At 35.2% G+C, this 27,161-nt stretch overlaps 1 protein-coding gene across 1 annotated transcript; it reads left to right on the plus strand.

Annotated features, from left to right (window-relative positions):
* The first annotated feature begins 283 nt into the window (after window positions 1-283).
* Window positions 284-27,136, plus strand: LOC114177081 (THO complex subunit 2). The gene is made up of 32 exons (XM_028062314.1): window positions 284-600; window positions 747-872; window positions 1,823-1,864; window positions 1,996-2,055; window positions 2,201-2,263; window positions 2,684-2,764; window positions 2,967-3,038; window positions 3,126-3,173; window positions 3,274-3,342; window positions 3,435-3,568; window positions 4,256-4,331; window positions 4,703-4,896; window positions 5,408-5,488; window positions 7,242-7,449; window positions 7,548-7,784; window positions 7,861-7,941; window positions 8,035-8,154; window positions 8,261-8,320; window positions 10,967-11,094; window positions 13,666-13,762; window positions 19,116-19,244; window positions 19,797-19,900; window positions 19,973-20,153; window positions 20,321-20,502; window positions 20,663-21,269; window positions 21,367-21,471; window positions 22,904-23,059; window positions 23,136-23,216; window positions 23,287-23,706; window positions 24,184-25,347; window positions 25,932-26,236; window positions 26,558-27,136. The coding sequence occupies exons 1-32, from the start codon at window positions 466-468 to the stop codon at window positions 26,625-26,627; spliced, it is 5,616 nt and encodes a 1,871-aa protein (XP_027918115.1). The 5' UTR covers window positions 284-465; the 3' UTR covers window positions 26,628-27,136.
* Window positions 27,137-27,161: the final 25 nt, after the last annotated feature.

Genomic DNA, 27,161 nt, shown 5'->3' on the forward strand with positions numbered 1-27,161 from the left:
TAAAAAAATTAATTACAAGAAAATTAAGTTTAACTAATTAAATATTTATTCTTAATTATAAATGTTAATAAATAACACAACTGAGTTTATAATAGACAACTGTTAAAAATGTATTTATATAAATTCATTCTAATTTATCTTGTTTTTAACAATATTTTACGCTGCTAGCTAAACTAGTTTAAATGATAACGGTTGAAAAAAAAATAAACGCGAAAGTTTAACCAGAATGAAATGATATAAATCTTCATAGTTAAGTTTTTTTTTTCTTCAGTAAAATAAAAATTCAATCACAATCCACATTGTTGTCCCAAACGCTAACCCCTTCTTTCTTCTTTCTTCTCTCTTCTCTGAAAACCCTAAAATGGTCTCAATTTGCATTTGGTCCATGGAAGCGTGATTCTCTCTTAAACCCTCCCTCTCGATTCATTCCCGCACCTTGAATCTCACGCTTCCACCTTCGTCCAAATGTCTCTTCCACCCATAGAGTGTGTATACGTAACAGAGGAGTGTGTTCGCGAATGGAGGAGTGGCAACCCTGTCCTCAAGGTCTCCCAAGCTGTTCCCATGCTGCGCTTCCTCTACGAGCTCTGTTGGACTATGGTACTAATTAATCATGATTTTTCGATGTTTCTTTATTCTTTTATTTGGAGTTTAAATTGTAATTTTGAAATTTGGGTGGCAACTTCAATGCTCCTATTGCTTCATTTTGTGATAATGGACTGATTTATTGTTCTGGGTTCTGTCAGGTTAGGGGTGAACTGCCCTTTCCCAAGTGTAAAGTTGCATTGGATTCTGTCATATTTTCAGAACAAGCTTCCAATGACAAAATAGCTTCGAATTTTGCTGATATAGTGACCCAGATGGCTCAAGATGTGAGTTATGCTGCTGCTTTGCTCTTATGATATTGTTGATTGTCAGTCTTCTTCATTTTGTTATCTTTCTTCTTTTTTCCTTCCAGCTCTGTGTTATAGCTTTTATTCTCTCTCTGTCTCTCTCACACACACACTTTTCTTTTCAGTATCAATTGAGATGTGATAGTTAATGATTGACTTGAGAAAAATGATGGTTGTAGAAATTAGAATGTTGAATGGATTTTGGGTCACTTGAGAAGGACATGATGTTGAATGACTTTATACAAAGAGATATTGATATGACAAGTATCGACTAAAGATGATAGGAACTTGGTTAAGATGGTTTGACCACATGTAGAGTAGGTCACTGGTTGGGAGTTTAGAGTGCTTGGTTTTGGCATTTTGAAATGGTGTCGAAGGGGACTAGGAATAACAATGGTAGAATTATTGAGCAGGAGATCTCATGGTGAATACTATTTGTAGGAATCTGGTTTTCATCTGAGGTCAATGATGTAATGTAATCCGTTGAGCTGATTTCCCTCAACGGGCTCAGGCTATTGTTGTTGTTGTTGTTTCATGTTTACCCGTGCCTTATTTTCATTGTTAAAACCTTAATTCACACCTGTATCAAGGAGAGTAACAAAACTGCAATGAAAAAAAATTCCCTGAAAATACCAATTCTTGTTATGAAATCACAGTTTTCAAATGTCTTAGATATACTATATATTAAGTATTATTTGAGATTTTGATCATTTAGTTGTGACAATGACTTTTCTTAGTTTTGATTAATGCCTTTGATTTTGAATGTTTGCAAATACATGAGCTCTTTATATGTATTATTGGTGTGTCATTTGTGACCAGAGGGAGACAATGAATAATGTTTCAGTTTCTAGTGACGAATGATTTATAACTATATTGTTTGTAGTAAGCCCACTTATTGTAATTATGTGCTACTGTCTCCTTGGTTGCAGCATACAATGCCAGGAGATTCCCGTTCTCGTCTCATCAAGCTGGTCAGTATTTGATCTTGTATACTTTATTTGATGGAAACCTTAATTTGTAAATCTTCATCTTTTTGGAGTAAACATTATGGCTCTCTTTCCTTTATAGTTGACTATTGATTTTAAAATTTTCATTTTTTCAGGCAAGATGGCTTGTGGAATCTGAAATGGTTCCAGTTAGGCTACTTCAAGAACGTTGTGAGGTTGGCTCCACTTCTGTTTTTCCTGTTTCATTTTATGGCTTCTGTTTAGTTTGTGAGAAACTGAGCATAGTTAGAATATTTAGTGCATTAGTAACTTAAGTTTCTTGCATTTGCAAAATATTATTTATATGTTGTGCATTTGTAGGAAGAATTCTTGGGGGAAGCTGAATTGATCAAAATTAAGGCTCAGGAGTTGAAGGGTAAAGAGGTTAGCTATTAACTTCTTTATATGATTGCTATAATACCAGGGACTTCTCTTTGTTCTCTCTCTTTCCTTCTATTATTCCAATTTCTTGTGTTTCCTTTTTATTCTTAGACACTCAAATTTAGTTTTAAAAGATGGGAATACATTTGGCCAAGAGAAAAGGTGGAAGCTCATAATCTTCACAAAAGGAGAGGAGGTTATCTAATATTTAGATGGAAAAAAATGTTATAATTAATGATGCATCCTTTGAAAAACATCAAAGGAAAATAATGATAGCAAAAAAGAAAGAATTAACTCTCTGCATGGCAAAACAGCTACATTTGTAGTCACTGTTGCTTGCATCAAACATCAATAATCATGTATCAGCTTGAATTTATATTCAATTCTTATATGCATTTGATTCATTTGTGCTGTTGATTTCAGGTCAGAGTTAATACCCGACTTCTCTATCAGCAAACCAAATTCAACCTTCTCAGAGAAGAGAGCGAGGGCTATGCAAAGCTGGTATAGTCATAGTTACAAATATCTGGAATATTTAGGATCTTTTCTATGAATTGTTGATCACTTGTTACAGCCATAGTGATTTTGACTGAAGATCATGTCATCTTCAACAATTGTTTTTTAGTTGCATGATTTATTTTATATACGTTGCATTGATCCAGTTAGATGCTTTTGTATTTTTTATTGAATTTAGTTAATTGTGTAGGTGACTCTCCTTTGCCGGGACTCTGAAGCAACTACACAAAAATCATCTGCAGCAACCATTGGCATTATTAAGGTTTTGATGATTTTAAGAACTATGACTACTCCAGTATTGTTTTTTTTCCATAATGATGATCATGATACTGATTTGTTACTTCTGCAGTCATTAATTGGCCATTTTGATTTGGATCCAAATCGCGTTTTTGATATTGTAAGTTGGATGTTTTTAGTTGATTTTTTTTTATTAATTCACATTCCTATCTATGTTTCATTTCATGTTTTATCTAGCTACTGATGTATATTTTTCTCAGGTCTTGGAGTGTTTTGAACTGCAGCCTGATGATGATGTGTTTATAGAGTTGATTCCTATATTTCCAAAGGTGGACAATATAAAGTCCTAGGAGATTCCTATATTTAGTTTGTGAAATTTAAGGAACAAATTTTTGTGTGATGTTTTTTCTCTTCTATGCAGTCTCATGCGTCACAGATTCTTGGGTTTAAATTTCAATATTATCAACGCATGGAAGTTGGCAATTCTGTTCCATTTGGGCTCTATAGACTCACAGCCTTGCTGGTGAAGCAAGATTTTATTGATCTTGATAGCATGTAAGATTTGTTAATGCACCGCTTCAAAATCACATATAGCATTCTTGTATAGAAGTTAATACTTACAGTAATTCAACACTTAAATCAATTTTTCCTCCATGACTGGTGGTGGCTGCATCTGAGGTTATTTGTAGTTTCCCTTCTTGTGATCCTGTAATTGATAAACAATCATTACCGCTTCTTAATTGGTATTGTGCTATTCATTTTTCTGGGAAAATGTTGATGTATAAAATGGATGTACCATATATAATCATGCCAAAGTCTAAGTGGTAAGTTGTAGTTGGTTGGTTGGGATCTCAAGGCGCCCACTGCTTATATTGGTTGGTTGGGATATTTTGAAGCATATAAGTTCTTGTGTTTTTTTGATTATTTTCTCTATCTCAAAAATAAATAATGCATTTGCTTACCTAGCTTTGCGATTGTTTGATACTTTCTCTGTTCACGCATACTTTTATGGTATATTTTTCGGGTTGGTATTTCTTTTTTGTTTAGAAATGGAGATGTTTGTATTTGGATATTTAGGAATGGTCATGCTTTAATTAAGCTTATTTGTTTGAATTACTAGGGAACATGATGATTTGTTGTTCACACGTACTTCTATTCTACTGTGATTATGCAACTGGCATCTGGACTGGAGCTATATCATGTAATATTTGAGAAATTTTCTGACTTTCATTTTAATCACAGATACGCTCATCTACTTCCCAGAGATGATGAGGCATTTGAGCATTACAATACTTTCTCTTCCAAGCGACTTGATGAGGTATTCATGCTTTTATTGAATACATGGTCAACTTGTTACTTGAATTTTATTATTATTTTGGGATGCAAAATGTTTGTTGTTAAGTATATCTGGCTCAAGAATGAGAACTTTATTCTATAAGGAAAAATGGAAAGAAATGAGCCAAAATGTCTCAAGATTTCAACAAGGCTGTCTATTTTACTATATGCTTCTGGTTCTTGATCAACTGAGTTTTGGTATGTGAAGAAAATTATTTTCGCAACCTTGTTTCAACCTCTAGTTTTAATTTTGTTGCTTGAATTGAAACATGTTAGTTTTAGTGTTGGGTGTTGATCTTGCATAATATCAAAATACATGCGGCATTTTTAAGAGGTTGTCAATGTTAACTACAGGCTAATAAAATTGGAAGAATAAACCTTGCTGCGACTGGAAAAGATCTAATGGATGACGAGAAACAGGGGGATGTCAGTATAGATCTCTTTGCTGCCTTAGACCTTGAAACAGAAGCAACTGAAGAGCGGACAACTGAGCTTCAAACCAGTCAGACTTTGGGCTTGCTCACTGGCTTTCTTTCGGTGGATGACTGGTATGCTTGATTTATGCATCTACTATAGCATGTGATGGGAAAGACTCTTACTACCACTAGCTATGTTTTTTTTTCTCTTTTGACCTGGTTTGCTTATTAATGTCTTCACAATGGATAAATTTCCACCTTCTATCCTAGTGATTAATGATCATACTGCTTTGTATGGTGTGCCAAAGCATACCAAATATATTAATCTTTTTGGACAATGAAAATAATGGAATTTCTTAAAATGAAAATTGGTTCCGCTGTGTGGTGGAGATATTTACCATTCTTCTATAACATCACCTATTTATCAGTATGTTTTCTTACATAGTAACTTCGTCAACATCAGCTACACTTATTAAGATATATTGCAGCTCTCAAATTATATGGATTTTGCTGAAGTTTTGATTTCTCTAGTCCATAAATATTGATTTATGGCTCAAATAGTTTCTGTACATTATAATGTGTTCATAGAATTGCTTTCTAACAAATATATGTTTCTGAAATTTTCTGCTTTTCCTCTCCCTAGGTATCATGCACATCTATTATTTGACCGCCTTTCACCACTCAATGCTGTGGAACATATTCAAATATGTGACAGTTTGTTCAGGTAAAGCTGATGGATACTATTTCTCTCTCCCTTTCACTTTACATTAAAAAGCTTCTATTTGGGTACATTTTTGGATCTGTGTTTCCAATTTCCATTGAATGTATTTTGTCGAATGTATTTCTTAGAAAGTGAACTTTAGGTTTAGCTTAACCTCATAAAATTAACGTGTATGGTAAGACTTGCACTTTCTTATATACTATAATTTGGCCTGATCTCTATTTAATGTGGGATCACTGACACCCTTCTTGTTGAAGACTGGGCATCTCGGACGTGAAACTAAATATTTGTTGGTAGTTTGATAATTGTTGAAACCTTAGTAGGATAGATTTTGATACCATCTTATTAATGAACTTTAAACCTAATTTAACCTTTAAAACCAATTTGTTATGTGAGGTTTGTACCTACTTATAGGCTATAATTTGGTCTTATGTCTAATCGATGTTAGACCTCCAACAATATTGATGATAAAGTGTTCTTTTGTGATATTGCATTTTCTTAAAAATGTGAACCCAGATGAGATGTTATTTTTAACAGGGACTGGAATTCTAAAAGAAGTAAGCCAGAGGGTCTGAAAGACCAAAGCTATCACATCCCAAAATTCCACCCTTGCTGTCTAATGCCTCTGCATATTAGAAACTTTAAATATGCTGTCAAAATAGTAATCCTATAAGGATCAGAGGTGTAGAAGAAACAGAATTCATGGGATCATAACATGGATAGTAGAATGATACTAAAATACAAAATTATACTTAAAACACACATGAATATAAAGTAACATACAAGAAATAAACCATTAAATCTCAATCAACACTTAAGGTTGTGCATAAGATTGTCTAGTACAAGTGCAAGCATGAAAAATGATTGATTAAAACACCAAGCAAATGGGGTACCAAATGTGTCAAACAACTTTCCATTTTTTGAACAGTAATCAATCAAGTTTCAATGGAAAGTGAGAGATCAGGGGAACAATTTACAAGACTTTGGCATGGGATAAGAATCACGACATAGATATGACCTAGTGGGGATTTAACAACCTAAAGCACAAAAATGTTGGGAGAGGAGAGAGAGAAATCTGGTATAAGTTGTGTGAGGGAAAATGTGAATCGTGTAGAGAGTGGTGAAAGAGGAATTTTTGGGGAGACCTTTTCTACTTTTTTTCATGCGATCCAGATCTGATCTGCCAAACAGCATGAACCCTGGTTAGAGGAGAGTGGCTATCCTGTGTTTTAGCTAGTGAAATCAATAATCCTACTCTGGTCTTACTTCCACTGGATCCTGCTTAGACTTGAGGACCCTCCGGTTCCTAAACTTATTGGAACGTTTGTATGATCCTATGAGTAAATGCTCAATCTACAACCTTGGCAAAACTCACTTGAAACTGCTATGAATATCGTGCACTGTGAGGCCAAATGGGATACTGATAACTTATACCATAGAGCCACATAACAAAAATGTCATTACTTTCTTCCGAAGCTTTCTGAAGTGGACCTTGAGACAGCATATTTGGAACTGTGTTTAAGCCAATGTCAGTGAGTTTTGGATGTTAAACTGACTGGACATTAAACCAGTGTCAAACACATGACCTATTCCAAATTTACGTCCAATGTTCATGGGAGGCCTAGGTGTTTATGCATGTGCATGCATTTAATGCCCTGTATTGTTAGGCCACTTAGGTTTGAATTTTATTGTGGCTAACAATTTTTCTGAATGCCTGTATTTTCTCTGATCATATAATATTGGAATCTTCATTCAGGCTTATTGAGAAGTCCATTTGTTCAGCATATGATGTTGTTCGTCAGACACATCTTCAAAATCCTGGATCATCGTCAGGAGGCACTGATGTTATGGATGTTGATAACTCTTCAGGATACAATTCTTTCATAGATCTTCCTAAGGAACTTTTTCAGATGCTTTCTTGTACTGGACCTTATCTCTACCGTGATACAGTACTGTTGCAGAAGGTTTGTTAAGTTCTGTTAGTTTGTTAAGTTAGTCCTTGGTATTTTTTTTAATGCTGATAGGACTTCTCCTCTTCCATTTTCTCTTAAAATATGAGTAGGTTTGTAGGGTCTTGAGAGGTTATTACCTTTCTGCTCTTGAGCTTGTAAGTCGTGGCAATGGTGCCTTGACTCCTCAATTACATGTTCCTGGAAACCCTAACTTACATCTTAAGGAGGCAAGGCTAAGGGTGGAGGATGCTTTAGGAGCATGTGTACTTCCTTCTTTGCAGTTAATTCCTGCCAATCCTGCTGTTGGCCAGGAGATATGGGAACTAATGAGTCTTCTTCCTTACGAGGTTCTTTTTATTAATGTTTAGCCTTTTACATGTTTTGTTGTTAGCTAAGCTCAGTTGACGAATGTTATGTATTTAGGTGCGATATCGATTGTATGGTGAATGGGAAAAAGATGATGAGCGCATTCCTATGCTCTTAGCTGCAAGACAAACTGCTAAGGTGTGCAGATCTATACATGTTTGGTACCATCTGCACTGAATGTTGCAAGCTTGATTCTTTGTTATTCTCATTTTCTTTACTCTTTCTGTACAGTTGGACACTAGACGTATTTTGAAAAGGCTGGCAAAGGAAAATTTGAAGCAGCTGGGTCGGATGGTTGCAAAATTAGCTCATGCCAACCCAATGACTGTCCTCCGAACCATTGTTCATCAGGTGCTAATTTATTAGGATGTTTATACTTTGAGATACTAAAGACCGGATTGCTTTTAATGATTTCCATTCTATCATTGTAATTTTTTTTGAATTATGTTATGTGCAGATTGAGGCTTACAGAGACATGATTACTCCTGTAGTGGATGCCTTTAAGTACTTGACTCAGGTGTGCACATGTTTTTGCATTTTTCTGTCCTTTGTGTTTGCTGAATCCATTAGTGACGCCTTAATCTGTGACCTCATAATAAGCAGTAAGACATGAAACCTATATTCTATTTGTGGTAACTATGTTCCATTAGTGAGTATTTAGAATTTTATGGCACTAAACTGATGAATTAAATCTTTGGAAATTGATTATGACTCAATTGATTGCATTGCATCCAATGTAGATTCAGATTTTTTTTTTTTAAATTTTCTTACTATCTTTTTAAGTGTGGATACTAACATGTTAGGAGTTTCTAAGGTCATGAGACGGTCTCTTTGGGAGCATGGTTAGTTGTAGTTTGCTCCTTTTTAGAATGTTCTTTTCTCATTTAATCATTTAAATTTAGCTGTTCTGCTTTTTTTTTTTTTGTGGTCTTTTTTCTAAATATTTTTTAATAATAGACAACAAGACAAATCAGTGGTAAAAACTTACTGACAGAAGTGAGTGACTAAAATGCTAAAAAAAACGACACTTATTATCCTTTTGTCACGTTCATGAGAAAATTTCACAATGACTAGAGTGAAAGGAAAAAGGTCACTAAGTGGCATATTCATTTTGGTTCAAATTATATTCTTAGTGACAATTTGCTGGAGAGAATCAATATCTTACTAATGTGTTGGGATGGAGGAATTTAGAGAGAAAGGAGAACATTGCCCAGAGAGATTTAAGACTTAATTTGAAATCTAAAACAATAAATTGAGCGATTAGCATGCAAACTTGCAATGATTGTTATTCATATTTATTAACATTTTATAAATCATAATATTCTCAATGTATAGTTTTTGCCTTCCATCACCTATTGTTAGTTCCAAATTTTTTGTAAGGCTCCCTCTAGTCTTTGAGTAGAAAGAAAAGAAGGAAGATGGAGAGAAATAGGAAGAATATAAGTAAAAGAGAAAAAGAATAGTGAATATGTGTTGTTTGGAGTTTGCTGAATAGTGGTATAAAGGAACGGAGTTGCTGAATAGTGATATCAAGGAACGGGGTTGGGAAGTTTTTTGTTGTTTGGATGAGTGAAAGAGTGAATGGAAATAAATGAATTGAATAAAGAAGCTTTTTATAGAAATTAAAAAAAAAAATTAACTCAGTTTAAGCATTATACTTGTATTCTTTTCTTGACAAATTAAAAATTAGTTCTTGCAGTCTCTCATCTGTGGTAGCTAAAATTGGGATCTCTCATCTGTGGAACGAAAATAGGGAGACCATAACACTATAACACGGATCAGAAGATCCTAGAAAATTTATGAAATTCATATATATGCATGTACACATAATCATATTTGGGCATTTAAAGTAACATAAATGATTATGCTACTTGAAACATGTAATTGAGCTTCAATATAATAAGCACAGCACCCCATCCTGGGTTACGAAACAGTCAGCCAATAGCTCCATCCTAGGAACCAAATAGGAATTCTATCCTAGTTACAAAATAGGAAGCCATCTAAAGCAAATAATCTTACAAGTTTAAATCACAATCGCTCATGAAATCTTAAGTTCCATCATCTCCAATTCCTTTTCGTTCATTCAAATCAATAATGTCCAAATTATCCGCGTTGTAGTTGTTTCCTCCTCAACTTGGATTTGAACCATTTTTTTATCCAAATCCAAGTTGTCTACATCCAAACCTATTCCTTCTTTCTCCGCATGCTCCCCTTCCATTATCCACTTATCACCAGATGAATAACTATCAAGACTAATTTGAACCAGTTTTCTTGTTTAAGCATGTTCCTTCCCTTTGTTTGGTCCTAAACAGATGCTAAACAAGTAATAGACTAGTAGTTTTAATCTATAGATACATTTCAAGCTCAATACATGATTGACAAATTTTATTAGTTCTGGATGCTCATCATCATACGACTCCTATCAATCTTCTGGAGTCTTTAAATTAATTGAAAAAGGGACAGCCAAACTATTTATCTTGTTTTTTGTAATCATCAATTTGAACATCAATCGAAGTTTGTTCATGCTGATCCTTCATCATCCTTGTTGGACATTCCATTAGACCTCATTTCACTTCCACGTCAGCTTTAAAGACAGGACAGTAATGCATTTGATGGTTAAGGAATAGCCTGCAGCATGCAAAAGGCCTATGTATTCGAGTGAGGTTTCTGTTTTCAGTTTCAAATCCATTAACTGAATGAATAAATATATAGATTGTTAGATGCAATTTTTTGACAGCATTGACAGCCTATCTCTGGTTGGCAGCTGTTAATAATTCATCAGAAACATGGCTCCATTATCTGGAGCTGTGATACTAACTTGAACTATGTGAGGGAATAAAAAATTATTTGATTGATAACAATCACACCAATTACATACTCATTATCTCTATTTGTAATAATTAAAAGTAAGGAAATAAAAATATGGAGAAATGAATAGGAAGTTTATGAAGTTATTTTTTCCTAATTACTCAAAAACGATCACATTCGAATAAAATTTGTAAAGGTTTTGTTTTTAGTTGAACATCAGACGAAATAGTATCATGTGATCCATATAACTAATTTCACTTGGTTGGATGTACACTGTATTTTCTATCGTTTGAAGTTGATTTGACATTGGATGATAGTTTTTGACCTGGAACCTTATTTACTTTTTTCTTAACAGCTTGAGTATGATATATTGGAATATGTTGTGATTGAGCGCTTAGCACTTGGTGGACGTGATAAGTTAAAGGACGATGGCCTTAATTTGTCAGACTGGCTTCAATCTCTAGCCTCATTTTGGGGCCATCTGTAAGTTTTTTGTTTCCTTGGCACTTTTATTATTGAATATTGAAATTTGTGGTTTGGTTTCTCTTTTTCTCCACATTTTGTCTTGTGAATCTGGATAATTAAAGGAAATACGTGTGATCCTTCTGGAGTTGGCTATCTTGTTGGCTTGTGCATATTATTCTGCTGATTAAATCATCAATTTAATAGCAACGTGTTGTCTTTGCAACGAATTTAGGCTGTCTGTAATCTGTTAGGTGATTGTGTCTTTCTTTCCGTTCCAGTTTATGCAAACTCTTATATCATAGGAATTATGTATGATGCTTAAGTAATAATGTTGATAATAACATTTATTAGTCATATTTGTACATTTATGTCTTCCTATAGAATTTAGATATATGCGGGATGCCTTCTATCAAATTCCAGGTTGCAGATCAACCTTAGCAGATGCCGGGTTACTGGACATAGCAGCATTTTTATGTCCCTGAGTGGTAATGTCAGATCAAATTCGAACAATTTGGCTTGGTAGTTGGTGGGCATGCACAGACAGCTGTATGGTGTTCAATTTCTGGTATCTGCTGACAGACTTTTCAGAATGGTTATCTATTGGTTGAAAGGGTGTACCTTCTGTGTTGTGGTTCAGTTGTTACGTATATTTTGGTAAAGGAGATTGAGAAGTTTAAGAAATGTCATTTATGATATAGAAGTGACATGTGAGCTGTGGTCACTGTACCATGATTGATGGAGAATTATCTCATTTGAATGAAGTTGTTCATTAAGTTGGATCTTGGTCTTTCATACGTATCTTGGAATGGTCCGTACTGTTGCCATGTACAATTAGTTGATGGAGATTGAAGAATGGGTACTTACAAAATGCAATGACATCTGTCGGAAGTGTTCAAGGTTTTATTATGTGAAGGATGGCCTGTGTTGTATGCATGATATGTGTGGTGCACAATGATTTTTTTATCATTTCGAATGTTAATTACGGGATGGTCAGTTTAGTTGCATTTATGCGTTATGATGTGAAGGAAGGGAGCTGGTGCTTGTAACTATACATTACCGTTTTGTCTACACCTAGTTCATGATGATTTTCAAAGTAATAAGGATACAAATTCATAAGTTGTTGCCCATGTATGAAACCTAAACTGTTTACCGGGTGGTTGCAATATGACGACTAGTCATTCTTGCTAAAATCCTGCTGTTGGACACGAATGGTTGGTCCTTGTTGCTGGGCTGATAACATGTAGGTTTGGATGCTTCTGATGAGCCTTCGGTTGTAGTAGCATTCTTCTAAGTTGTCCTCTCCATTAGTTTACTTTCCTCTTGTGATGCCAATGGTGATGACAAGATGTCAAGGAAACCATATACTCTTGTGGAAACTGTTCACTGCATATCTACAAATGAACCCAATGGACGACTAATATTGATAGATAGTGTATTCTTTCTTCAAAAAAGATGATGATGGAAATTACGGCTTTTCATTTGACCTAATCACCAGTAGTTTACTTGATTGCTCAACAATAGTTCATTGCATCAAGATGTTTCATTATCTCGTTGTCTGTATAGCACTGAGATGCCGATCTTCTGATGAACGGATAGCATAACATTTCTAATATCTGGTCTTGCTTTGCCATATACCTCAGTAATGAAGAATGATATGCTTGTGGCTGCACTATTTTTGCTGAGCATACTTGTTAAACCCTGACCAACTTTGGGTGCCAATATTCTGCTAGGAATTTGTTTTGCCTTGGAGGGAGGGGGATTGAAATGCCTGGAGCAGTTTGGTTTGGTTGTCCTCTTTCTCTCTCTACAGTGTTCCCTTTTGTTGTATATTATATTGAGTGTGTAATAATATAACAAAAAAATTGTGTGGTTATCTTGTGTATTAGCTTTTCTGAGTTCTTCTGTTTGGTTAATTTAAGTATGGTTTTAATGGTCATCTCCTTCAAAAGGTGCCTTAATTATATAATTAGTTTGCCTCTCAGAGCTGGAGCTGTTACCTACCGTGAACAACACTTGGAAATTGGAGGAATGTCTCCAATCTTTGAGAATGCAGAAAAAATGCAAGTGATCAAAGTAATAACTAGGCAACAATTATTTCTAGTTAAAATAATAACCAAATTATATAAATTTAATGAAGTAGCGTACAAACAAGAAAAGACGAAAAAATTAATTGGTTGATGTTACTGTTAAATAATGCAAATAAATGTAGTATCCAATTAGGATAATGTCTTATGTCATAGGTTACAGAGTTTATTCATCTTTTGTGGGTGTTAAGAGAACTTATTTTCCTTGCCACGTGATTCTGCAATTTTATCCTATATGTTGGTGTAATTTTCTGGCCTGTGTGGAAATCAATATATACTAAGTTGAGATGGTATTCACTAAACAGCCAGATATATGAAGTTGTGCATTCATTTTGCTTTAAATTGTTTTCCGTTGATGTTGGTGTTAACTTGTAATTGTTAGTTTGCCTTTGATTGCTCGTTTTTATTATTGCCTGTTTATGTTCTACATTTAGTAGAGTTTGTGTGATTACTGCTTGAAGAACAATTTTCTTTGAATGTTTTCATAGTAATTTTTTCATTATAGGTGTAAGAAGTACCCATCAATGGAATTACGGGGCCTCTTCCAGTATCTTGTGAATCAGTTAAAAAAGGGGCAAGGAATTGAGCTTGTTCTACTGCAGGTGTTTCTTCTTTGTCTGTTTTTCTCATAATGTATAATCTGAGCTATGGCTCGCACGAAAAATCAAATGCTGGCTGCTATTGAATACTCTTGAAAACAAAAGGGAATAATTGCTTTATTCCTTATTGATGATTATTAGGTCAATTGACCTATTTAAACATATACATATGTAACAGATCATATACTTAGAAAGAATAAATCCCTATAACTACGGGATTTTATTCTTATTACAATCTTCCTAATATTAAAACAAAATCTCAACTAATTAAAACGCAATAAATAAAAAATTTACAATTAATGTAGGCTATCGTAACAGCTTGCTCTTGACACTCCCCCTCAAGCTGGTGAATAAATATTTTCCATTCCCAACTTGGATACAATATCTTCAAACATAATATTGTGTAGACCTTTAGTAAGGATATCTGCAAGTTGATCTTGTGTAGATACAAAAGGAGTACAAATCAACCCACTTTCCAATTTTTCCTTAATAAAGTGCCTATCCACTTCAACATGTTTAGTCCTATCATGTTGTACTGGATTATGAGCTATACTAATCGCAGATTTATTGTCACAGTATAATTTCATAGGTTTCTCCCATCTTATCTTCAGATCATCTAGGATGATCTTTAGCCATAGAAGTTCACATATTCCTTGAGCCATGGCTCTAAATTCTGCTTCGGCACTTGATCTTGCCACGACATTCTGCTTCTTACTTCTCCAAGTCACCAAATTTCCACCAAGAAATGTGCAATATCCAGTGGTTGATCTCCGGTCCACAATTGACCCAGCATAGTCTGCATCAGTGTATGATTCAATACTTAGGCTTTGGTTTTTTCTGAACAAAATCCCTCTGCCTGGAGTGCCTTTTAGATACTGAATAATTCTGAATACAGCATGCAAATGTGCCTCTTTTGGTTGGTGCATAAATTGACTTACTAGGCTGACAGCAAAAGCAATGTCTGGCCTGGTATGGGATAAGTAGATGAGCCTGCCTACAAGTCTTTGATACATTCCTTTATCCACAGCCACATCCTCTTCCATACTTCCTAATTTCATATTCGGATCGATCGGAGTGTTTGCTGGTTTACACGCCGTTCTGCCGGTTTCCTTAAGCAAATCCGTAACATATTTTTGTTGAGAAATGAAGATTCCTTTCTTAGAGTAGGCTACTTCAATTCCCAAAAAATACTTGAGTTTTCCTAGTATCTTTATTTCAAATTCTGCTGCAAGACATTCACTCAACTTCTGCTGCTCTCTCTTGTCATCTCCGGTTACAATAATATCATCTACATAAACCAGCAAGATAGTTACTTCCCCTGAAACTGAGTGTTTGAAAAAAAGAGTATGGTCTCCCTGACTCTGTTTATAACCCAAACTTGTCATCACATTAGAAAATCTACCGAACCATGCTCTAGGAGATTGCTTTAATCCATATAAGGCCTTTTCTAGCTTGCATACAGTTCCTGAGACTGCCATTTCATCATAACCTGGGGGTAACTCCATATAAATTTCCTCTTCAAGATCTCCGTGTAGGAATGCATTCTTTACATCAAATTGTTGTAAGTCCCAACCATTATTCACTGCTAATGATAATATGACTCTGACCGTATTCATTTTTGCAACCGGAGCAAAAGTTTCCAAGTAATCCACTCCATACGTCTGTGTGAATCCTTTAGCCACTAACCTCGCCTTGTATCGTTCAACTGTTCCATCTGCTTTATACTTCACAGTAAATACCCATTTGCACCCTATTGCCTTTTTCCCTCTAGGTAAGATAACAAGCTTCCAGGTCTTATTTTTGTTCAGCGCTTCCATTTCAACATCCATGGCTTGTTTCCATTTTCTATTAGATAATGCTTCAGATACAGAAGATGGTGTGGATATGTTATTCAGATTTGTAAGGAAAGTTTTATGGGTAGGAGAGAACTGTGTGAAGGATAGAAAATTTGATAAAGGATAAACAGGTTTTTTAGTGCATGTTCTGGTTTCCTTTCTAAGAGCAATAGGTAGGTCAAGCTCATTGGGTAGGCTAAGGTTTTCTTGCTGTACTTTTGAGGTTTCGAAAATTCCAGCATCACATTCATTAAACAAATTTACAGGACTAGTAGATGTTACCTCATATAGTGGTACCGGATTGGATTCTTGAACATGACTAGAAGCTGGAATGGACCTCGTTTTTCTCCTTGAATACACCAAATTTTTCCCAATTTTTCTACCATTAGTAATCTCAGTTTCAGATTGGCTTTCAATTTGTTGAGGTTCAATCTCAGGTTGAGTTTTGGTGATAGTAGTTTCGGTCTCTGGTTGTATTTCAATTTCAGGTTGAGTTGGACTATTTTCAGGTCTGTCCATGTTCACCACACCAGGATTAATTTCAGGTCTTGAGAATATTAGAAGCTCATCTTCCCTTAATGGTTCATCTTCCTTTGTTATACTCTCCCCCTGAAGATGAGATTCCTTAAAATAACTTTTATGTTCATGAAAGGTAACATCTCTAGACACATAAAATTTTCTAGATATAGGGTGGTAACATCTATAACCCTTTTGTGTGTTTGAGTAACCTACAAAAACACACTTGACAGCTCTAGGATCAAGTTTTCCCCTTTCATTATTGTGAACATGGACAAAAGCTATACACCCAAATATTCTAGGTTGAAGTTTGTTTGAGGACTCTATGTGGGGATAGAATGAGGACAGGACCTGCATAGGACTTTGTAAATTTAGAAGTTTTGAGGGTAAACGATTGATTAGGTATGTGGCAGTGAGAATAGCTTCCCCCTAAAAATTTTTCGGGACATGATTTTGAAAAAGAAGGGCTCTGGTATGATTTAGAAGATGCCCATTTTTCCTCTCAGCCACCCCATTTTGTTGAGGTGTGTGAACGCACGAAGACTCATGAATAATACCTTCTTTTTGACAAAAAGAATTTAAAGTTATGTTAAAATAGTCCTTGGCGTTATCAGATCTGATTTTCTTAATGGTGACACCAAATTGAGTTTTGATCATTGAGACAAAATTTATACACATGGAACTGACTTCAGATTTGTGTTTTAATAAAAAAATCCAAGTAACTCTAGTACAATCATCAATAAAAGTTAAAAACCATTTAGCACCTGAAAAAGTTGGAATATTCGCAGGACCCCAGACATCAGTATGAACAAGAGAAAAAGGTTGATCACTCAATTTATTATTAATAGGAAAAGGGAGACGTCTATGTTTGGCTAACTCGCAAACTTCACAACACATACTCCCTATATCTATGTTTTTAAATAAAGAGGGAAAGATAGTTTTTACAATTTGAAATGAAGGATGCCCCATCCGACAATGGTGAAGATGAATTTTTTCTTTATCGGTCATGGCAGATTCTGTAACAAGAGAGTGACTTTTGGTAGACAAATTGGGATTTTCTATGTAATAGAGACCATTCCATTCTTTAGCACGTCCAATCGTCCTCCCCGAGTTCCTGTCCTGTAAAATACACATATTGCTGTCAAATATAGCAGTACAACAGAGATCCTTTGTAAGTTTTTGAATAGAAATGAGGTTAGTGGATAATTTAGGAACATGAAGGACATTTTTTAACGTGAGGGATGGGTTTATGTGGATCTCTCCCTGTCCAGCTGCAGTTATAAGCGTTCCATCAGCTGTAGAAATTTTTTTATTGCTAGGACAGGGTGAGTAGGTGGAAAAATATATAGGTAGAGGTGTCATATGGTCTGTGGCTCCTGAATCTAATATCCACGAGTGTGAAAAGTTTGTATCTGAAACATTAAAGCCAAGAGAATATGGAATCTTACCAGAATGTATCAAGGTACACATACCTGTAGACTTGTCCATCTTACTTAGAAAGGATCTTACTCTTTCTATTTCTTCGTGATTCAGTTGCCCCATCTCTTCATTCTGTCCGATTACAGAATTTACTTGTCCTTGGCCTCCCCTCTTTTGGGTATGAAATCTTTGGCTGCCCCATTCTCGGTTTGGTGGTTTCCCATGTAGTTTCCAACACTTCTCCTTTGTGTGACGTGGTTTCTTGCAATAAGAACACCACACTTCTTCTTGTTTCTTTTCCCCTGCTGGAAAAATATTCTTCTTTTGGTTAACCACCATTGCCGCTCCATCTTCTACCTTCATTGTGGTACTCTCAGCAGTAGGAATTTCCAACATCAGATTTCTTCTACTTTCCTCACCTCGGATAATGGCTATGACTTCATTCAGACTTGGAACTCTTTCTTTGCCTAGAATTTGAATCCGAACCTGATCATATTCAGGATTTAGGCCCACCAGGAAATCATATACACGGTCTTGCTCAATATACTCATTGAGTAGAACTGAATCCTCTGAACACTTTGCTTTTATCACACGATAATGATCCAATTCCATCCACAAGGACTTGAGCTGATTAGCATATTCTGTGACAGATTTATTGCCTTGTTTAGCTCCCACAGTTTTTACCTTCACTTCATATATTTGGGCAGCATCCTTAGCCTTTGAGTAGGTTTGTTCGACTGCCTCCCAAATCTCTTTGGCTGAGTTTAGAAACATACACGTGTCACTAATCTAAGGTATCATAGAATTCCAAAGCCATGCCATAATCATTGAATCTTCTTCTTCCCATGATCTGAATCTGGTTTCTGTTTCACTAGGAGGATTTTCTGTAAGATGACTGCCCTTGCCTTTGCCTTTTAATATGGTTCGTGTAAGTTGGGACCACTTAAGATAGTTCTTTCCGTTGAATCTGTATGCAGAGTGAATATTCTGCAATTCTCCATTATTAGGGACGAATTTGTCACCTGAATCAGGGATAGAATTCACTGCCTCAGCCATAGCAGCAAGAATAAAGGAATGGGAAAAATAAAGTGCAGCAATGAAGGCTGCAGGAAGACAATCGCAGAGTGATGAAGACTGCTTGAAGATGCAGCAATGGGCTGCAGTAATAAATAAAAACAGCGTTGAAGGCTGCAGTGGGAAAAAAAAAGAAAAAACAGAGGCAGCGGTGAAACAGAATGGGTAAAGACTGCGCAACAGTGACAACTGCGATTCACTGTTTTGGGATACGGTCAGAGACTCCTAGGATCAGGAGCTCTGATACCATCTTGAAAACAGAAGGGAATAATTGCTTTATTCCTTATTGATGATTATTAGGTCAATTGACCTATTTAAACATATACATATGTAACAGACCATATACTTAGAAAGAATAAATCCCTATAACTACGGGATTTTATTCTTATTACAATCTTCCTAATATTAAAACAAAATCTCAACTAATTAAAACGCAATAAATAAAAAATTTACAATTAATGTAGGCTATCGTAACAGCTTGCTCTTGACAAATACTTTTGTGGGTTTGTTAGGAGCTTATTCAACAAATGGCAAATGTCCAGTACACAGAGAACTTGACAGAGGAACAGCTTGATGCAATGGCAGGGAGTGACACTCTCAGATATCAAGCAACTTCTTTTGGTGTAACTCGGAATAATAAGGTACACAAACTATGTCTTAGAAGATTCTCTAAAGCAAGACATTAATGACATTGCTGTGGCAAATGTCAATTCCCTCTGTTAATTTGCATTGGTCTAGTTTTTTTGCTTGTACTCGTCAGACTGGTTAATTGACATATCAGATTATATTTTGGTTTTTGGAAAATGGTCACACCTATACTGAATGAAAATCATTTGATTTATCCATGATAATTGGAGGTTTATAGTTTTAACTTCCTGAAGTAGATAAGTGTTAATTAGTTGGATGATCTCTTTTCATTAATTTCCTTTAAAGAAAGCAAACTAGTGAACTATTTTATTTAGAAGTATGCTTATGATCTCTTTACATTATTTTAGTGTAAAGAAAGCAAAAACTGTGCAACCACTCTTGTTTGAATATTTTTTTGGTTGCATTTGCTTTCATTACAGCAAAATAATGCAAAATAATGAATTTTCTAGCGTTAACTAATTTTAGTTACTACTTATTTATAAGTTTCAACATCTGACTTGGGGTTGGCATGGTAAGTTAGTTGAGTTATCCGCTAATAAGTGCAGGCATTGATAAAGTCAACTAGCAGACTTAGAGACGCATTACTTCCAAAAGATGAACCAAAGTTGGCAATCCCACTGTTACTACTTCTTGCTCAACATCGATCTCTGTAAGCTTGTAAACTTAAAAAATGCTATAATTGTCTATCAAGATTCTTTTCTCAAAATTTATGTTTTTGCAGAGCTGTCGTAAATGCAGATGCACCGTACATTAAGATGGTTAGCGAGCAGTTTGATAGATGTCATGGAACTCTCCTTCAATATGTGGAATTTCTTGGCAGTGCAGTCACCCCATCATCAAATTATGGCATTCTTATTCCGTCCCTCAATGACCTGGTCCACCTTTACCACCTGGACCCCGAGGTTTTGTTTCCCCTGTACCTTTACTTTATTATGAACTTCCTACATGTTCTAATGATAGTTGCTGCATTTTTTTTTTATCTGGTATTCTGTCATGGTTTTCTCTTTATCTGCATTGCTCATTCTTCACTTGAATCTGTATTTAGTGCCATTCTTTACCCCTGGACTAGGTTGCTTTCTTGATATATCGTCCCATAATGAGGCTTTTCAAGTCTATGAGAGATCCTGATATTTACTGGCCGTTGGATGATAAACATGCTGCTAGTGATACATCTTCCAACTTTGAGTCTGATCCTGTGGATAATTCCGGCAGTATGGTTCTAAATCTTGGCTCTGCCCAAAATCCTATAAGGTTATAACCCTAACCTTTTTCACTGCAAGATGTTTTAGATTCCATAATAGTTAAATCTGAAAATGTAAATTATTATCTCTTTCTGATATGCAATAAGATGTGCAAAGTTTATTTCCGCTATGTTGTGGATTACTATTTACTATTTTATTATTGTATCCAGTTGGTCTTATCTTCTTGATACTGTTAAAACCATGTTACCTCCAAAAGCATGGAATAGCTTATCTCCCGATCTTTATGCAACATTTTGGGGTCTTACGTTATATGATCTGTATGTCCCAAAAAATCGATACGAGTCAGAAATAGGCAAGCTGCATGCAAATCTTAAATCATTGGAGGAGCTTTCTGACAATTCGAGCTCAGCAATTACAAAGAGGAAGAAAGAAAAGGAAAGAATTCAAGAATCTCTTGATCGGCTGATTAGTGAACTGCATAAACACGAGGAAAATGTTGCATCTGTTCATAGACGTCTTTCTCATGAAAAAGACAGATGGTTAAGTTCCTGTCCTGACACCTTGAAGATCAACATGGAGTTTCTTCAGCGCTGTATTTTTCCACGCTGTACTTTCAGTATGCCAGATGCTGTTTATTGTGCTATGTTTGTCCACACACTTCATTCCCTTGGAACCCCCTTTTTTAACACAGTCAATCATATAGATGTTTTGATTTGTAAGACCCTACAACCTATGATATGCTGCTGCACTGAATACGAGGCAGGCAGGCTTGGTAGGTTTCTGTATGAGACTTTGAAGATCGCTTACTATTGGAAGGTACTTGTGTTTTTCTTTACAGTTTTATTTTTGTAATACAGTTTTAAGGAGTTCATTTTTTTAATGTTTGCTATTTTTTCAATTCCTTCTTTTCCAGAGTGATGAATCTATTTATGAACGTGAGTGTGGAAACATGCCAGGCTTTGCCGTTTACTATAGATATCCAAATAGTCAACGAGTTACATATGGGCAGTTCATTAAGGTAAGTTCTACTCTGTACCGGTTTTAACTGCGATGAATCTCTTTTCCTCCTTTAAGTATATCTAATTGCTTTTCCACTCTATCTCAACTTGCATATCACCTGCGCATTATACAGTAGAAATAATTACAAATATAAAATATTATTAGAAAGTCATTTTAATTGTGGACACCCTTAACCCACTTTAGTTGTGGCCACCATGGAGGTTGTTTTAGTTGCAGCCTCAAGGGCAATGATTTAATCCTACCTCAATTAGAGATATGACTTAAATAGAGCTTATTTATAAAACTAGAACAGTCCTCACCTTGTGAAGTTGAGTTATGACCTAAGGCAACAAAACTTTTAAGTATTGATTACTTTGAAATGAATATTACATATGAATATATAGCTTAATTTCCTTTAGATATTCAAATTTCGATATTTTTAGTTGTATATTGAAATAATTTTCATTCTTTAATGATTTCAACCTCATTTAATTATTTACAATCTAAAAATGATCTTATCATAGATATGCTATATAATATTTCGATTTAATTTATTATTTTGCTTGTTTTATGAAAGAATTTTGACATAGAAAACTTAATTGTATTATTAATTAAGCTTTTTTATATTGATGAAGTACTATCCAAATATTCTTTCATTTTGAAGTTGAAATAATGAATGAAGATAATTAGACTAATAATAGAAGATCATATTAGTTCACATTTGAAGATTGTTTTGTCGTGATATTTTCATCATTCATGCGTATATTTTTATTATTAATTTTTTTTTCTCAAAGCAATGCTAAAATGACTGGAGAAAACAAAATCGTATAGTTTATATTTATATGTTTCATGAAAGAGAAAAATGTATTAGTAATTTTTATGAGACATTCTTAAACCGTCTTTAAACTTTTTGTTATAGAAATAAAATAATGAGTTATGAATTCTCACTTTTTATACAAATAAAGGTAATAATATATTTTGGGTAAAATGAAAAAATAGAGGAGGAAAAAATAATAAATCTGACAGGTAATAATGTAGTTGAAGTATGAAAGAGATAAAAGGCAAATATTATACTTGTCACTAGTTATGCAATTCATTTTATCAAAATAAGAGGTATTTGTTATTAATTTTTATTATCTTCTAATTCTATAAAAATAAAAAGTAAAATTGGAATAGATATGTATAAAAAACAATTATAAGATATTTTAATTTTTACTAATTATTAATGTAATTATACAATTAAATTATGCGTGATTTGTTTTAGATGGGTCATTGAAGATAATGAGGGGTAAAAGAGGTAAAAAAATATGTGCACGTAAAAAGTTACAAAATCCAATTCCCATTCTTAATTGTTAAGGCTCTAACATATTTAATTGTGATCTATTTTTAGTCTACAGAATTTTAAATGATGCTAAAGGATACATTTTTTGTATTTGCTTTTTGTCGGATAGGTACACTGGAAGTGGAGTCAAAGAATCACACGTTTACTAATTCAGTGTCTGGAATCTAGCGAGTACATGGAAATTAGAAATGCTCTTATAATGTTGACAAAAATTTCTAGTGTTTTCCCTGTTACCCGGAAGAGTGGGATAAACCTTGAGAAGCGAGTAAGATATCCTTATTGTAAACTTTGCTTGTACTAGAAATTTATAAAACATTTAAGTCATTGCATTTTCCATGCAGGTAGCTAAGATTAAAAGTGATGAAAGAGAGGATCTTAAGGTGTTGGCAACTGGTGTTGCAGCAGCATTGGCTGCTAGGAAGGTATGTGTGTCACTTATCACAGGTTTACCTTTATTTTGTTTCAACATACTCATTCTAACTCCTTTTGCAGCCTTCTTGGGTTACTGATGAAGAATTTGGTATGGGTTATCTTGAGTTGAAACCTGCACCAGCTGTAACTAAATCTTCAGCTGGAAATTCAGCAACTGTGCATAGTGGGATGAATCTCAATGTTTCACAAACTGAATCTGCCAGTGGAAAACATGTGGACTCTGGAAACACAGCCAAAGATCAGGTAATAAGAACAAAAACTGCAGATGGCAAGTCTGAAAGAACTGAAAGCATGACTGTGACAAAATCTGATTCTGGCCATACAAAAGTCAAGAGTGGTTCAATGATAAATGGATTAGATGCCCAAACCTCCTCGACCTTATCTATACAGTCTGGGGTGTCAAAGTCTATGGAAAACTCAAAGCAAGTGGAAGAATCGATAAATAGACCATCAGATGAACATGGAACAAGAACTGCTGAGGTAGCATTTAATATTTCAGTTTTAATTGTTTAGTGGCAAGGTTTCTTGCATGGTTTTTGAGATTAAATGTATAATATCGTCGGCTTGAAGAATAAGATTTAGCACCGAAGTTGGATGTAAGTATTGATTGGTTCTAGGCCAAATTGTGCAATAGTCAACGAGAATGATTAAGCTCAAGAACTTTTAATACTGTATTGCAAGAAAAACGGGCCTGAAGGTGATAATAATCCTATAATGATAAAGACTTGATTAATATAGCCCCAAGTTTTATCACATGATAAGAAATCTAGGACTGAAGTTTAATGTTGAATAAAATAATCAATCATTTGCTAAACCTAATTGTTTTAAAACAATCTGTTTCTTAAATTATATGATAACATAAGATACCATTGTATCTTTTCTCTTCTAATCTTCAATATTATTATAGTTTTCCAATTTTATATTTTATCCAGAATAATTTGGTTCCTATGTTTTCAGTCAAGAGCTTCAGGAAAGCGTTCGGTGCCTACTGGTTCACTTTCAAAACCATCAAAACAAGACCCTGTTAAAGAAGACAGTAGGTCTGGAAAACCTGTTGGTAGAACTTCAGGTTCCTTGAGCAGTGACAAGGATCTACAAACCCATGCATTGGAGGGAAGACACAGTGGAACTACCAATGTAACTTCTTTAGTCAGTGCCAATGGTAACACCATTACAGGTTCTACTAAAGGTTCAAACCCACCAGTAAGAATTTCATTGGATGGTCCTGGTAATGAATCAAAGGCTGAGATTGGAGTTGCTAAGTCTTCTGATATTAGAGCATCTGTGGTAAAGGACGAAGGAAACGATACTACTGATTTCACTAGAGGATCCTCTTCTCGCGTAGTTCATTCCCCCAGGCATGAAAACACAGGAGTCACTTCAAAATCAAATGAAAAAGTTCAGAAGAGAGCCAGTTCTGCTGAAGAACCGGACAGACTAGGTAAACGACGAAAAGGAGATGTTGAGGCAAGAGATTTTGAAAGTGAAGTTCGATTCTCTGAAAGAGATAAGTTGATGGATCCTCGCTTTGCTGATGACAAATTGGGACCAGAGGAACATGGTCTGTACAGGGCAGGTGATAAGTCACTGGAACGGCCAAAAGACAAGGGCAATGAAAGATATGAGAGGGACCACAGGGAAAGATTAGACCGTATGGACAAGTCTCGGGGTGATGACTCTGTAGCAGAAAAACCTAGGGATAGGTCCATTGAAAGATATGGAAGAGAACGATCTGTTGAGAGAATGCAAGAGAGGGGTAGTGAGAGGAGTTTTAATAGACTCCCTGAGAAAGCTAAGGATGAAAGAAGCAAGGATGATAGAAATAAGTTACGTTACAGTGATGCATCAGTAGAAAAATCACATGCTGATGATCGCTTCCATGGTCAAAACTTGCCTCCACCACCCCCTTTACCTCCTAATATGGTTCCTCAATCTTTGGGAGCTGGTAGGCGTGATGAAGATGCTGATAGGAGGTATGGAGCTACGAGGCACTCTCAAAGACTTTCTCCAAGGCATGAAGAAAAGGAACGGAGACGATCAGAAGAGACTGTGGTTTCTCAGGATGATTCAAAACGCAGAAAAGAAGATGATTTTCGAGAACGAAAACGTGAAGAAATTAAGGTATGGATAAATATTGGTTATCAATTCTCATTGTACAATATCTGATACTAAAGAAGGATATGGACTTTGTGACTTATGCATGTTGTAGCCCTATGAATTAGTGTGAACCTTATAATAGTTTACTCAATTCGATAACAAATAACTGACTGTTATATTTTTAACAATGATTGTTTTCTATGAAGAACTACCGATTTGTCTGTTGAAGTCTTCATGGGTATTATATTAAGTATCACTGGAAGCTGAAAGTGAGCGATACAAATGAAAAAATAACTCATTTTGAAAGAAATTATGATGATTTTATTGTTACAGTTTTAGCAGGGTTAAATATTGCAAGAATATTCAGATTTCTTCCAGCTTGTTTTTCCTTCTAATTTATACTATTTCATTATTTCCTAATTAAATGTCTTGCAATGGCAGGTTTTTGCCCTTTTCTATTTGACTTAAAATTTTACTAGCTAGTACTAGATTGTTCTTTTCAACACCCATTAGTCTCTTCTGGTGTTTGGAAAGACTGGATAAATGACAGGTACTTAGCCGTTCTATGTTCTTAAAATGTTAAATAGTCTTTCTGATCTCTAATGCAGGTTGAAGAGAGGGAGAGAGAAAGAGAGAAAGCTAATGTTCTAAAGGAAGACTTGGATTTAAATGCCGCATCCAAGAGACGAAAACTTAAGAGGGAGCATCTAGCGACTGGTGAGCCTGGGGAGTACTCACCTGTGGCTCCTCCACCTCCTCCCCCTGGTATTGGTATGTCACTGGGGTATGATGGAAGGGATAGGGGAGACAGAAAGGGGCCCGTCATCCAGCATCCAAACTACATAGATGAACCAAATATCAGGATTCACGGTAAAGAGGTGGCTAGCAAGTTGAATCGCCGTGATTCAGACCCGTATCCTTCACCTGTTGATCACTGGACTGTTTACGTATGTTTCCTTCATTTGCATGTATTATGTCCACTACGTTTTACATCCTTCACTTTGGGAATCGTGGTATGGACTCCTTGCTTGATGAGTTACCTAAACATGCATTTTATTTTATCATTTATGCATGTTTGAATTGCTTAATGTCCATTCACTTTTTTCATAGAAAAGGAGAGCTAGTTTGAAATCCTTGAGCTTTTTGCGTTACTTTAGTTAAATAGATGTTTTGGTTGGATGTTGTATTTCCATTATTATATATGTTCAGTGCTGTGACCTTAATTGAGTTTTAGCTTGTATGATCGTGAATGGGATGATGAGAAGAGACAAAGAGCTGACCAAAAGCGGAGGCACCGGAAGTAGCAAATCTAAAGGGGCGACTTCGCAACTAAACTTTTTTGAAGGTTGTTTCATTTCATGCGCGTGCTATAATGCTAACTTTGTGCGTGAGTTGAGGTGGTGGGTTCACAACACTTTTAACTGTCAGCCCTCTCACTTTTTTGGTAACTTTTGCCAGATTTCGCAGAGTTGGATTTGTTTAGTCTTTCAAAAGTGAGCATGAAGGTGTTATGAATTCTCTTATAGACTTGTATATAGTGTTGTATATTCTGGATAGCCGGTGGTCAAATGTACTTCTGAAAATGTGATTATTTCTTTTAAACCATCATTTACATCAATAGACAAACCTAGGAAGCATAGATGTTGTAGACTTGGTGCAATTGTTCGGTGGTCTTTCGTGAAGATGGTTTCGTTGCACCTGTGGTTACATATCCATGCATTTAAATTGTTGAACCCCAATACTGGATGTTTGTTTGGTTATTAAAACCAAGCTTCGGAAATTGAGCCTCTCAACATGATTATTCTGTTAGCAAGTTTCATGAATACATCTCTACTCAA

Source organism: Vigna unguiculata, chromosome 3 (genome assembly GCF_004118075.2).
Source record: "Vigna unguiculata cultivar IT97K-499-35 chromosome 3, ASM411807v1, whole genome shotgun sequence".
NCBI lineage: Eukaryota > Viridiplantae > Streptophyta > Magnoliopsida > Fabales > Fabaceae > Vigna > Vigna unguiculata.

Excerpts from the sequence above, each read along its gene's own strand:
- LOC114177081 (XM_028062314.1), top strand. The coding sequence starts at position 466 with ATGTCTCTTCCACCCATAGAGTGTGTATACGTAACAGAGGAGTGTGTT. Across the intron at positions 3,174-3,273 it reads CAAATCGCGTTTTTGATATT|GTCTTGGAGTGTTTTGAACT; the intron begins GTAAGTTGGATG and ends TATTTTTCTCAG. Across the intron at positions 26,237-26,557 it reads AATCGCCGTGATTCAGACCC|CTTGTATGATCGTGAATGGG; the intron begins GTATCCTTCACC and ends ATTGAGTTTTAG.